This window comes from Candoia aspera, chromosome 1, assembly GCF_035149785.1.
Source record: "Candoia aspera isolate rCanAsp1 chromosome 1, rCanAsp1.hap2, whole genome shotgun sequence".
In the NCBI taxonomy this organism is placed as follows: Eukaryota; Metazoa; Chordata; class Lepidosauria; order Squamata; family Boidae; genus Candoia; species Candoia aspera.
In genome coordinates, this window is record NC_086153.1 from 281,394,641 (window position 1) to 281,408,039 (window position 13,399).

At 38.7% G+C, this 13,399-nt stretch overlaps 1 protein-coding gene across 4 annotated transcripts in view; it reads left to right on the forward strand.

Annotated features, from left to right (window-relative positions):
• Positions 1 to 13,399, forward strand: part of DNAJC17 (DnaJ heat shock protein family (Hsp40) member C17) — a 29,708-nt gene that overhangs the window by 6,929 nt on the left and 9,380 nt on the right. For 2 of the 4 annotated variants that reach the window (XM_063289943.1, XM_063289944.1), the window contains exons 4-11: positions 672 to 759; positions 2,025 to 2,107; positions 2,726 to 2,819; positions 3,451 to 3,500; positions 3,972 to 4,049; positions 6,302 to 6,382; positions 8,796 to 8,918; positions 9,222 to 9,276. In XM_063289943.1, the coding sequence (XP_063146013.1) occupies positions 672 to 759; positions 2,025 to 2,107; positions 2,726 to 2,819; positions 3,451 to 3,500; positions 3,972 to 4,049; positions 6,302 to 6,382; positions 8,796 to 8,918; positions 9,222 to 9,276 (652 nt within the window). The remainder of the gene's footprint in view (positions 1 to 671; positions 760 to 2,024; positions 2,108 to 2,725; positions 2,820 to 3,450; positions 3,501 to 3,971; positions 4,050 to 6,301; positions 6,383 to 8,795; positions 8,919 to 9,221; positions 9,277 to 13,399) is intronic. The other 2 variants (XM_063289940.1, XM_063289941.1) reach the window with 1 other exon arrangement.

The following is a 13,399-nucleotide window of genomic DNA, read 5'->3' on the forward strand; positions in this document are numbered from 1 at the left end:
TAGTTCACCAGAAGCATCTTATCTTAAATTGTGAGGGGCAGAATTATACCCAGGAGTAAGAGGTGTACTGTCAACCATCTGTCTCTCACGTGTGTTTTTAACAAACTATGGATCCTTTAAGGAAAGAATGCATCCATAATACGGATTTGTTTCTCATGATGAAGAACAGAATATTTGCTTTCTGTTGCTATTATACAGGAGTAGCCATCTTCCTGCATGCTTTTCAGGAAGGAACATTAATAGAGAGAGAAAGGCTCAGGAAAACACAACATAAAACAGGCAGATAAGGCAACATTTCCTCTGCATTTCCCCCCCCCCCCAACTTTTCATATTTAATGTCTTCATATGTCTAACATTGGACATTCAGATCTGTGCCAACTTCCATAGATGTCTAAAACTAAATTTTTTAGTGAATCAAATGCGTACTTAGACATCCTATAAAAATAACATTGTTATTTCACTTGTCTGTATATAGAATCCTTTTACAGTTCTTCCCTCACTAATATATCCTGGATTACTTCCCCTTTCTTCTTTTTTATTCTTTGGTAATGAAAGGTACTGGAATATATGGAACTATCAACAATTCAAGTAGATAACTTTAATATTTGTAAAGAGGTGATTGTAATTCTTACTTTCTTTCAGTGTGTTTTGTCCTGTTACTTTTTCTCCAGGCAGCCTATGATAGAGTGAGGAAAGCTAAGAAACAAGCAGCAGAAAGGACCCAGAAACTTGATGAAAGAAGGAAGAAAGTCAAGCTAGGTATGTAGACTTAGTTGTTTTTTTTTAGTTAAGAAAATAAATTCCAAGATTTTCACATCCTTACAATAATGTTATATATACAGTTCATTTCTTTTCTTTAAAATTACGTATTTATGTACCAATAAAACCGTAGGTACAGCGAAGTACCCTTGCAATTGAAATAGTATTTTTTTTTAAATGCTAAGTTTATGGTCTTACTTTGCTGTAGATCTTTTTATATACATATGTTTTCTTATTATTGAAATTTTTTTCATAATTAAGAGATAAACAAGAATGAGTATATAAAGAGAAAGTGGAAGAAGATAAAAGTGCTAGAAACAGTACAGATAAAGAGGAAAAAAGAGAAAAGAAAGATAAAGACATGGCTTCTGGTTTTCTATACAGCAGATGCAAACTTTTATCATTTCTCCCCCCTTTAGAATTACATTATAGTTCCCTTCTTCCCATAGTCAACACTTTTTAATCAGCAAATCCAGAAAATCACCAGCTCATTTTTGTCCATTTTCAGTAAAAAGGTTTCCCATCTTTTATAAAAGTACTCATTGTTTTGTCCCTAATCAAATGGGTCAGTTTTGCAGATTCTGCCATCTTCACAGTCCACTCCTCCATTGTGGGTACTTCTGTATTTTTCCATCTTTGTGCATATAATAACCTTGCTGCAGTTACCATATACAAAAGCAATCATCCATGAGTTCTTTCTAATCCCGTATCCATAATTCCTAGTATAAAAAAGTTCTGGTTTCATCTGAATATTGATTTTTAAAATTTGTTGCATCATTGTATGTATTTGTGTCCAGTACTTTTTCACTTTTTCACATGCCTACCATGCATGATAAAATGTCCCTTCATGATTTTCACATTTCCAACAGTAATTAGAAATATATTTATACATCCTAGATAGTGACATATACCAACGGTACATCATTTTATAAAAATTCTCTTTTAAATTACAAGACAACGTGAATATCAAACCTTTTGACTACATTCTCTCCCATTGATCCATTTGAATATTGTAACCAAAGTTCTTGGCCCATTTTATCATACACTCTTTAACTTTTTCTTCTTCAGTTCCAAATCTCAACAGAAGTTTATGCATTTTAGCAATCACATATTCATCATTTGTACATAATTCATTTTCAAATTCTGTTTCACAATGTTCTGTACCTGGTACTTTTTTATCTATATTGAATTTTTCTCTTAATTGTACATATGAAAACCATTGAAAACTAAACAACTCTGCAGTCAGTTGTTCTGCTTTGCTGTAGATCTTGAAGCTCGGGAAAGGGAAGCTCACTCCCGAGTTAGCAAGGAGGAAGAGATTGAGATAACTAGGACTTTGGAGCAAGAGGTAAGGTAATTGTGGCAAACAGATAATATTTTATACAAACTACATTGGCCGATATATTTCTGTTCAATAACAGCGATGGAGAACTTTACTGAATTATACGAAATAAACGATGATGGGATCCCAGTTAAAATACCTTTACATTTCAGGCTTCAAAGCACAGCACAAAGATATGTATTATTTAATTCAGTGGAGAGTACATGCTTTGTATGGATAAGGTTCCAGATTTCAGTCCTTTGCATCTATTTATTTATTTACCAATCATGTTTTTATCACTATCCATCTCCCCCACACAGGGGACCCTGGGCGGTTCTATCTTCTAATAGAACTCCTGATTGCAAACCTAGGAAATCTCCCCCAGTAAATATAGAGATTACTAAGCAAGATGATCAGATTATCTGACAATATAGACAGCTTTATATGTTCATACTTCACACTTAAAAGAAAAGCTCTTTAGCTTGTTTAATTGTGATCAGTAAATAGAATGTGGAGCTAGACAGATGATTAGTCAACTTCTTGTGACAGTTACCCCCCCAAAACTGTGAAAGGCTAGATTCTTTTATTAGAGTCAGTCTTTTAAGCAATATTGCTAGGATTTCTCTCTTCTGCTGCTCATCCCAGATCCAGCGGTTACGTGAAGAGGGATCTCGCCAATTGGAGGAACAACAAAAACTCATCCAAGAACAAATCCGGCTTGAGAAGGAGCGAATACGAAGTAAGGCCAGGCAAGGGCAAAGCTTTTGCCTGCATGTTAGAGATAGAATATTTTGCCTTAATCCTGACATGAAGTTTTAAAAAAACAGAGTTAAACGGGGAAATCCATCATAGAACCTTAGTTTCCATTCAGAAGTAAGTTTCCCTGATTTCACTAGAACTTTTTCCAAAGTAAATGTGTACAGGATTGCAGGTCTTACCCTGTAACATTTATTTCATGTATGACTTTAGACAATGAGGAAATGAGAATTAGTTTAATGAATGTTAATCAAAAGCTTTGTGACGTTTGTTGCAGTTTCTTCAGTGTTGGTTGACATGAAGGATTAGTTTTTCAATCATCATTAGTCCTTCTGCCATTCCCATTTCCCTAAGGTGCTTTTTTTCCATTCTTACTGACAATGATGCTCCGTCTCTGGGAATACTGAATAAATTAAAACATGTTTTGACTTGTATATCAGGATAGTGTAAACTTTGTCTGTAATGGAATACTTTACATTAGAGATAAAACAGTGTAAGGTGAACTAGAACACTGAATTGCTTTAAGATTTTGTTTAGCAAAAAAGGATATTCTTTTTTTATCTTCAAAACTATTGTAATCATAATTTTCATTTTATTTGATTTTCTTCTTTGAGGTAAACAAGATGGGTATGGAGGGAATGGCACAGGAACACCCAAGCTCAAAGTAAGACATCCCCAAAAATTTGAGCTATGAAGAAAGATGAACAGCTAATTTATCATTCCATCAATAGAAGCCACATGGATCGCCTGCAGCCTCCTAGAAAGCTGGACTGCCCTTGGCATCCCCGCTCCTTATTGGAATTGTCACTTACTTCACCTTAATGTGTTCCTTGCACTTTAATCTAGAATCTAGGCACTAGGATGAAGGTAATTAGAAGTTAAGTCTCTGTGACTTGGAATATTGACAGATTTCCAGATGCTACTTGGTGTATGTAATAATTTTTTGTTATTCTAAAATGTGAATTCTTCCATATGCCTCTTCTTATGCAAAGTGAAAATTCATTCAGTATCTGTACAGATTCTAATTCATTGTATTTATAGTATCATAGAAATAAAACTAAATGGCAGGTGTTGATATACAGTAGACCTTGGACCCTGAACTATATGAAATTAATTTGTGACTTTTCTCCATCAGCTACGATGGAAGTGCAAGAAAGAAGATGAAACTAAAGGAGGTTACTCAAAGGAAATTCTTCTGCAAATTCTACAAAAGGTCCTGTTCTAAAATGTCTTCTTAGCTTAGTTGGCTTTGCCTAATTTAATCACTTTCGTATGGAACAGTAAACTAGGCTTTTGGTGTATTCTGGCTTGGCTTGAATGAACTAATATGCTGGTGCATTCAATTTGACCTATCATTTGAACTAAGAATCCTGGCTTATTTTCTTTCTGAACTAGGACTGAAGTCCAAGATCTGTTCTTGGCTTTTGAATTCTATCTTGTTTGGCATCTTGGATAGGAGAGCATTTAAGCAATGCATTTGGGGATTGTTTAGCTGTATGCAGTAGTGCGAATAGCTAAGCAAAGGCAGACACGCTAAATGCACTAGCATATGTCTGTTCATTATAGCAGAAGGTCCCCCAGAATGCAAGCTGCTTATTCTGTATAATTATGGTCCTTCTGTAAGAATAAGCAACGACGTTTAATGTAAATTTCTTCATAAACCAATGAGATCATGCCATGATAATTATGAATCTTTTCCAGATGAGTTACCAAAGGAAGGCATTGTATAATATGTATTAACTTCTAATGTCTCTTGGCTAATACAAATGCGCTATAGGCCTGCTCCATAGGGTCTTTTGCATAATCTAGCAATCGCTCTTTAACCAAATTTTCTAGCTGTTGATGCAGAAGATCTTTTTTTCTCTTAAAAAAGCACCAGCAATAACATGACCTCGCATACAGGCCTTATAAGTGTCCCATACAGTATGTAGAGTGGGTGAATCATGATTAATTTCAAAAAATTGTAAGGTGAATTGTCTAATGCACTTCAAAAAGCTCTCCACTTATAACAAAGAAGGAAATACCACCTTCCATGAACTGGCTTCAGCTGTTTAAATTGAAGGGTTAATAGGAGCATGATCAGATATAAGAAGAGGATGAATAGAAGAATCTAAAACATATTTCAGTAATGAAGAGGAGATAAAAAATAATCTAGCCTAGGACAAATCTTGTGAGCATAAGAAATAAATGTATAGTTCCTATCCCGAGGGTGAAGTAAAACATATAAACTATACAATATGATAGGAACTGTTAGTAAAGCAGAACTATCAAATGTTAAGGTGAATAATGTTTTGTTCATATAATCTCTTGCTCTGTTACTGTTAATACTTCTGGAGCAACTGCTGAGGCCAGGTGTGGGCAACATAGGGTCTTCCTGATGATGTTCAGCTCTCCATCAGCCCTAGCTAGAATGATCAGTAGGAGTTGCTGTCCATTAACTTTTGAAGGGCCACACACTGCCCATTCTTGCACTAGGATAACTTGGCTGCCACAGACTTTGTTTTACCTTAGAAAACTACATTATTTTTGCTGGTGGAAAAAAAATGAACTAGGCTGAATACTGCTCTGTTATTTGCATCTTATGAGCTGTTGTTCTGCAAGGCTTGAAACTGCCTTTTTTCTTTTTTTAATTTGTTCTCATCTGGTTTGTCATTTCTGCTATCTTTATTCTTTTTGTTTTTTGTTGTTTCCTTGTTTTAAAATGTTTTTAACAGTTTGTAAACTGCCCAGAATCGCTAGGAGTCTGGCAGCATATATATTGCTTTTGTTGTGGTGGTGGTTGCTGTCGTCTTTGAACTTTCTTAGAGTCTGTATCATATCTGAACCATAACATGGCCTGTGCAAATCAGGGGCTCCTATAGTAAAATCTCTGAAAACTCAGCATAGTACTCTTAAATGGATTCTGTATAATACATTGCAACACAAATAAGATTAGCTATCATTTATTCTCATCTCACTACAGTGCTTTTCCTATCTATATTATAGAAAGTCTTTGAACAGAGCTTTCATCTAATTATGAGTTACAAATGGCCATTGTCCAACCCTCTGTTCAATACAGAAGTGCAAATGAAAGCATCTCGTAAGAGATGGCTGTTTTGTCTCTTACTTGAACACATCCAGTGGGAGCCTAGCTCTCCTCAGTCAAATGGCTTTTACCGTTTGGAAATTTTTCTTAATATTCAAAATATCTGCCTTTTGTAATTTAAATCCATTATTTTGTGTCCTGCATTCATCTGGGACAGTAAAGAAGAAATCTTGACCTTTTTCTTTATCACCCCTCAGATACTTGAAAATCGTAATATTCCCTCACAGACATTTCTTCTCAAGGCTAAACATCCTCTGTTCATACGTTCTCTATAAATCCAGTTGTCACAGGAGTTAGCTTCTAGTCCTCAGATCAAGTTTTTGAATATATTGTTTTTTTAGGCCTACATCTTATTTTACATTTCTTCTTGATTCCGATAGTATGGTGAAGTTCTTAATTTGCTAATCTCAAACAAGAAGGCTGGAAGTGCAGTTGTGGAATTTGCTACAGTGAAAGCTGCTGTAAGTTATTTTTGTTTGTATTTTCACTTAGAAATATCAAGATGTACCACAATAGCCTAATGCAAGAGGTTCTGCAGGCAATTATTGAAGAAGATAGCGTTATAATGTACAGGTAGACCTTTCTAGGGACGCGGTGGCGCTGCGGGTTAAACCGCTGAGCTGCCGATCGGAAGGTCAGCGGTTCGAAACCGCGCGGCGGGGTGAGCTCCCGTTGCTCGTCCCAGCTCCTGCTCACCTAGCAGTTCGAAAACATGCAAATGTGAGTAGATCAATAGGTACCGCTTCGGCGGGAAGGTAACGGCGTTCCGTGTCGTCATGCTGGCCACATGACTCGGAAGTGTCTATGACAACGCCGGCTCCAAGGCTTAGAAACAGAGATGAGCACCGCCCCCTAGAGTCGGACACGACTGGACTTTACGTCAAGGGAAACCTTTACCTTTTTAGACCTTGTTTAACAATCTCTCATTCAGCGACCATTTGAAGTTACAACAGTGCTGAACGAGGAGACTTACGACTTGTTCTCATAGTTGCAGCCATCACAGCATACCCACAATTATGTGATTGCGATTTGGGTGCTTGGAAACCAGTTTCACAATTACATGGGCCACAACATACCGCAGTCATGTGATTCCTATTTGCAACCTTCACAAGCAAAGTCAATGGGGAACCCAGCAGGAGGTCACAAAAGGAGATCAGATGACATCACGCCTAACAACTGTGTGGGATTTGCTTAACAATGGCAACTGGAACTGCCATCGTAAGTCAGCGCAGTCACGTGATATCACACTTTACTATCACGTCGCTTAGTGACAGAGTTGCCAGTCCCAGTTACTGTGGTTAAGTGAGGACTACCTATAGATTGAAATCCTGTTGTTGTTATGATAATAGATTTTTATGAGTATCATATTTGTGTGGTATCATGCCACCATGGAGAGCAGATGCTGGTGGCAGTCAACTTGCTTCTTCCCTGGCTGAGTCTGCATGTTGGAGAGGGTGATGCTACTGCTACATTGCCAGTTATATTAGAAAAAGAAGCCCCTTCCATGACCATAATGCACCAAGTGGGAGCTTTTCTTCAGGACTGGCCCAGAAACCGGACATGTTACTAGGCCAGTTGAACAGCACAACATACAGATAGTCCTCATTTAGCCACCTCAATTGGTTCCAATGACTTGGTCATTAAGCGAAGCAGTTGCTAAGTGAAAATCACGTGACCACGATGGGGCTTACGATTTTACTTCAGCTTTCCTTTGCTTTACAGCGTCAGAAGGATATGACCCCAATGGCCAGGTGAGCCCAAACAGTGGGGAAGGTTTCGGGAACTCAACTCATGAGGAAGCTGGGTGAAAGGGCAAATCTTATAGCACTTTTCCCCCACTCCCCCAGCTTTTGGAATGCTCACCAGAGTGCTGGGATAATTAGCAATAAGAGAATTAATGTTTGTATTTACATTCATTGGAGAGGAAGGGATTATAAGAGAGTGGGAAATACACATTGTATGTGCTAGCATTGGCTGCTTGCCTAGTGTGCTGGTGGCTGCAAGGCAGCTGCTTAGGAGGCAAACAAAAGACTTTGTGTGAAACTGATTAGGGTCTTGTCAGTGTCATGCAGCAGTGCAAGCCAGTGGGAAGGTTCTGATCAACTAATTAAGGTCACAAAGCTTTGCTTCTTAACTTGCCCCTAGTGCTTTTTTGGAATGCAGTACACTGCAGAGAAAAGCAGCTCTGGAAGAGATAGCTTGTTTAGGCAATCTCTCTGCTCTGGGAGTGGGGAGGGAAGAAAAAAAATGGGTGAGGCACAGGACGAAAACTGACTGACTGTAATGGTGAACACATGACTAAGAGAAAGACACTGCGAAGGCCATAAATGCAGGCATTGGTTGCAAAGTTACTTTTTCATCACCATTGTAACTCCAAACAGTCTCTGTCTGAGGCAGTCACAAAATGAGAACTACCTGTATAGGACTGGTCTTTAGTGAAGTTACTGCAAGTAAAATGCAAAGTGCTTACAATAGTTGAGAAACCATCTTCAAGTACCTCTGTATGTAAATGTCATTAATATTATTATACCTTTTTATCTGCTTGTAAAAATGCTCTCCTATTTGATATAGGTATCTATTAATAACTATTGGTAGTCTGTTGAAAGAATTACCAATATATTGTAAAATGATATAGCCTACTGGATTCTTGTCCTCCTACTGTCAGTTGATGTCCTGTGTCAAAATGGTATGAACTAATTTGGGAGCTTAGGAGGGAACTCTGAGCAAGCCTGGACTGAGGTTCTCAGTTCTTTTTCAAACAGCTGTTCAATTACTTTGCCTGCAGCTGTTCTTCTGTTTGCTCGGGTTGATTACAGGAGCAAGGATCGATGAAATACAGATGATCCCACAATGTTGGCTGTTTTTATTTGTTAGGAGATGGCAGTGAAGAATGAAATTGGCCTAACAGACAATCCTTTAAAAATCACCTGGCTAGAGGGCCAACCACAGAATAGCACTGTGTTTGCTGATGGCACTATTCACCCACAGATATCCCAGGTAACAACCATACATGCTGCTTTTGTTCTGTTTTAAAGTATAATCTGATTTTACATGTAGTCAGTAAGAGTGTTAGCAACATATTCTCATTCTTTATATTTCTGATTTGGAAGGCATTCTTTAAGCCTCTTACAATTTTTTCTTTTAAGATTTATTCTAACTGAAACAATATAAACTTGTCTTCAGTTTAGGATTCATGTAAACCCGCAATGCTAAAATTAATAGAATTACTGCTAATTAAAAATGTAGAGTGAAATATCAACAGCATTTACTCTGTTGGGGTTGGTTATTGAAAAAATACAGGTGCAGCTGAAGAAATGTGAGACTTGGAAACAGATGTACATGATAGATTTTTCAGGTAAGGGAGTTGAGATTAACAAGTCCTCCTCAGAGGTTCCTTATACTGAGAATTCATGCTTTAGAAGAGAGGTTGGGCAATCTACTTGATGTTAAAGAGGGTTATCAGTTTCAGGCCTCGTGTGTGTACATGTGGACTGCAGATGTACGCCCCCCTCCCTTTCCACTATCTGAAGCAGATTTGCTACAAGGGGAACAACACGGCTTCTCTGTCTTCTGTGGACCACACCTTTTCCAACTATGGGCCATAGTTACCTTGCCCCTATACTCAGAATAAAATTTATGCCTCTATTGAAAACTCTCAATATTTTTAGGGAACGGATTAATTGAATGCACTTTTTAAAATATGCAGTATGAAACTGATCTCAGGTACAATCTCCCTGAAATGTAATTCCTCTTAAATATCTTAACTATATTTTCATATCTCCAAATAGAGTATATAGGCTTATAGACCCTTTAAAATAACATAAAGACAGATTTGTTCTATGGTTTCTAACATGATAGCTCTTTCTCTTCTGTTGATGGCAAAGAAATGTGTTTTTTGTGAAATGTAAATATGTCTGCAAATATGTTTCATTTTTAAATGTTCATTTATTTTGACTTTATATCTGCCATGTATTTGACACTATTAGGAAATCTGTTAAAGAACTCACAGACAGAAAGCCAGACAGGTGGAACTAGGTGATGATAGGAAAACTAAGGAGTAGGTAAACATGCATTTTATATGTGATCTGTGTTATATTTCTACAGTAGCCTTCCCCCCAAATTCGCCGTCCCTTGACTACAACTCCCATTACTTCCAACAAGAATTGTACTTAAGTGAGATGGGGAACATGTCCCTATCCCCATCCCCCAACTAACAATCTGGTGTGTTGTGGCCTCTGATCAAACGTAAATAAACAAAATTAAGAGATGCTTTAGCCATAGTTTGGCCTCCTTTTCCCTTTAGACATGACCCGAATACCCTTTTCCGGCAATATGTGGGTGAAAGAAATAGCTCTTACATACTTAATGGGCAGGTATACTGCCAGCTTTTCTGGAGGAGCATTTATTTGTGTGTGCTTTGTTTTGCTAACAAGTAATTTGGGCTTAATTCACAGTGGCTAGTCCTGAGAAACTACTTCTCAGTGGCCCTGAGGTTTATTGGGGCCTATGTAGCTCCACCTGGGATATCTTTAGAGCTCTTTGCAATGATTGGCTTTCTAGTCCAATTCCACAGGGCTTATCTTGTCCAGAATGCATTAGAAAAGAATGCTGTGACTGGTAATACTCAACAAGATAGAATCCAGCAGAAACCACAAGTTGTTTGGGGCCAAGGTGTTTTTTCTGTTTACAATATTGACAGAGCTATCACAAGCAGTCCCCATATATATTACTGGTGTTGAGTCCTGTTCTTAAGGGGGAGAGAGGAATAACTGACTTCAATTAAAAATTCTTGCTCATATTTTGGTAGTAGAGCTCTGGTATTGAGTATTGCTTATTATGTCATATAAGACGGCAGCATCTAGCTCAAGTGGCCTGACCTCAAAAAAGCGAAGCAGTTCAAATCTGGTTAGGATTTGGATGAGATTTCACCAGGACTACAGGTTAGAATGAGAAGTTCAGAAAACATCCCGGAAGAACACCGTGGCAAATCTCTTCCGTAAGTTGCCAAGAAAACATGGGTGTATCCATGGAGTCACCAGGAGTCAAGGTTGATTCAAGGGAGACTTTAGCTATTGCTTCTTATGAAATCTTTTGCTTATTACTAATTTTGTCTTGGTTTCTTTTTATTAACAATGCATCTTGCCAAGAGGCCATATGACATGTCTAAGCTGAAGGGTAAAGAAAACTAGGAGCTCTAATTAAGTATGTAGCCTATAGGGGTGAGGTAGTTGTGCTGAATAAATCAAAGCCTTATTAGATTGCAGGGGTTGGGCTGTCCTGTTCTGCTATTATTACATGATCCATTACTGAGTTTTGTTTCTGACTACACAGCAATTTAATGGAACATATTGCAATTTAAATCAGGTCATATACACAGTGTTCATATATCAGTAGATTTCCTGCTGAAAAGAAATTAAATAAGTGTATTTTATATCAGTATATTTTTAGGCTAAAACAAGATAAAAGACTGTTCTTTTTTCCTGAAGGAGTAGCTTGCACCTGAACCAGCTGGCAATAAGAGGAGATAAGCATTTGTTCAGTGCTGAGTTGGTTTGAAGAAGAACGTGGGTCACTTAAAACTGTAGAATGACCCAACATTCAATTAGAACATCCTTTGATTTCACAATATGCATTGTATGCGCTAGCAGTTTCTGAAACCCCTAAATTATTTGGATGACTGGAAAATGTCTTGGAAGATTCTAAACCTGCTGTTTGTTTTTCCAGACAATTGAAGAGTATTAACTAGATAGAGATTAGTTATTTGCAAGAATTTTGGAACAGTTAACATATTCTGTTTTAACTAACTAGTGGTCTCATGTTTTGAGGAACATTATATAATGTTTCCTAGGATCTTAAAATGAGATTAATTTATCAAAAGATTCTTTTTCAAATGTATTGGACACCTCAGTTGATATGTAAGAAAGATTTGTATTCACTTCTTTAAACTGAAAAATATAACGTTTTTGAAGAGGCTTTTGTATATATCATTTGGGCCTCTTCTGTGGTTGTCTCTTTTTTTAAATTCTCACACTGTTGTTAATTTGATTTTGGAAAGAGAAATAATGATTAAATATATTAATATGATGTTAATATGATGTACTGAAATCTTGGAATTTATTTATGAAGAATATTGGCCTTATTGACCATGGAGTGTAACTTTACTGAAAAGATAAGGTTACTTGGGGTTTGAATTGCAAATTGAAGATATCACTGCCATCAAATTGGCTGTTTATAAATATAATGGAAAGACCAGTCAATATTATTCCTTGTGATCAAAGCTCAATTAAAAATTGAGTTGCTCTTAGATAGGTAGTCCTTGGTTAAGAAAGGTAGTTGGGACCAGACCTTCTGTTGCTAAGCGATGCAGTCATAAAGCACAACGTCATATGACCACATCGCTTAGCAATGGCAATCCCTGCAGTCCCTGTTGCCATCATTAAGCAAGGACCGCGGGTCATTAAGTGAGGACATCCTTGCAACTCCCTGCTGGCTTCCAACAACCAAAGTCAGTGGGGAAGATGGCAGGGAGTTGCAAGTCCCAGGTGGTTCACAAGCAGGCAGGCAGGCAGGCAAGTGGCTACTGCCAGGTGGAGGAGGATGTGCAAGGGTGTGCACCCGCAAGGTGGCCAGCAAGGCGTGATGGGGTTGGGGGTGGCTGCTGCCAGGTGGGGGAGGGTGCGCAGGTGGCCGGCGAGGCACAGCGGGAGCGCAGAGGGGCTGAGGGAGGGTGGGCGGGTAGCCAGCAAGGTGCAGTGCAAGTGTAGAGGAGCTGGGGGAGGGTGCATGGGTGGCCGGCAAGGCACGGGTCAAGCACAGTGAGACTGGGAAGGATGTGTGAGGGTATGTGGGTAGCCGGCAAGTGGGGCTTGGGGTGGTGTATGCTGGGTTGGGGAGGGTGCATGAGGGTGCAAGAAGCCTCAAAGCTGCAGCCCCTCCCCATGTGTGGCTGGGATGGTGAGCCCAGCAGAGGGGAGGCAGGCGAAGCTGAAAGTCAGAGGAAGGGGGTGGTCGTAAATGCAGGCTGGCTCAAATTTTTATCACATGACCGCGGGGGCACTGAAATGGCTGTAAGTTCAAGGACCGATCGCAAGCCCATTTTTTCAGCACTGTCATAACTTTGGTCACTGAATGAATGGACATTAAATGAGGACTACCTGTATATGTATTTCTACATTAATTATTTATGAAACTTGTATGCTGCCTGACTCTCAGCAACTCTGAGCAGCTCGCAACAATCAATTACAATAATCAATAAAACATTAAAGATAAAAGATGGCAATCGTGACAGACCAGATAGAATGAAGGGAGGGGTCTCACTCTCACTTGCCAAAGGCCTGGGTGAACAGCCAGGTCTTCACAGCTCTTCTAAATAATAGCAGAGTGGGGGCCATCCGGATCTTGGAGGGAACCTCGTTCCAGAGGGCAGGTGCTGCTACAGAGAAGGCACGCTTCTGGGGTCCTGAACGATGTCTTTGTTT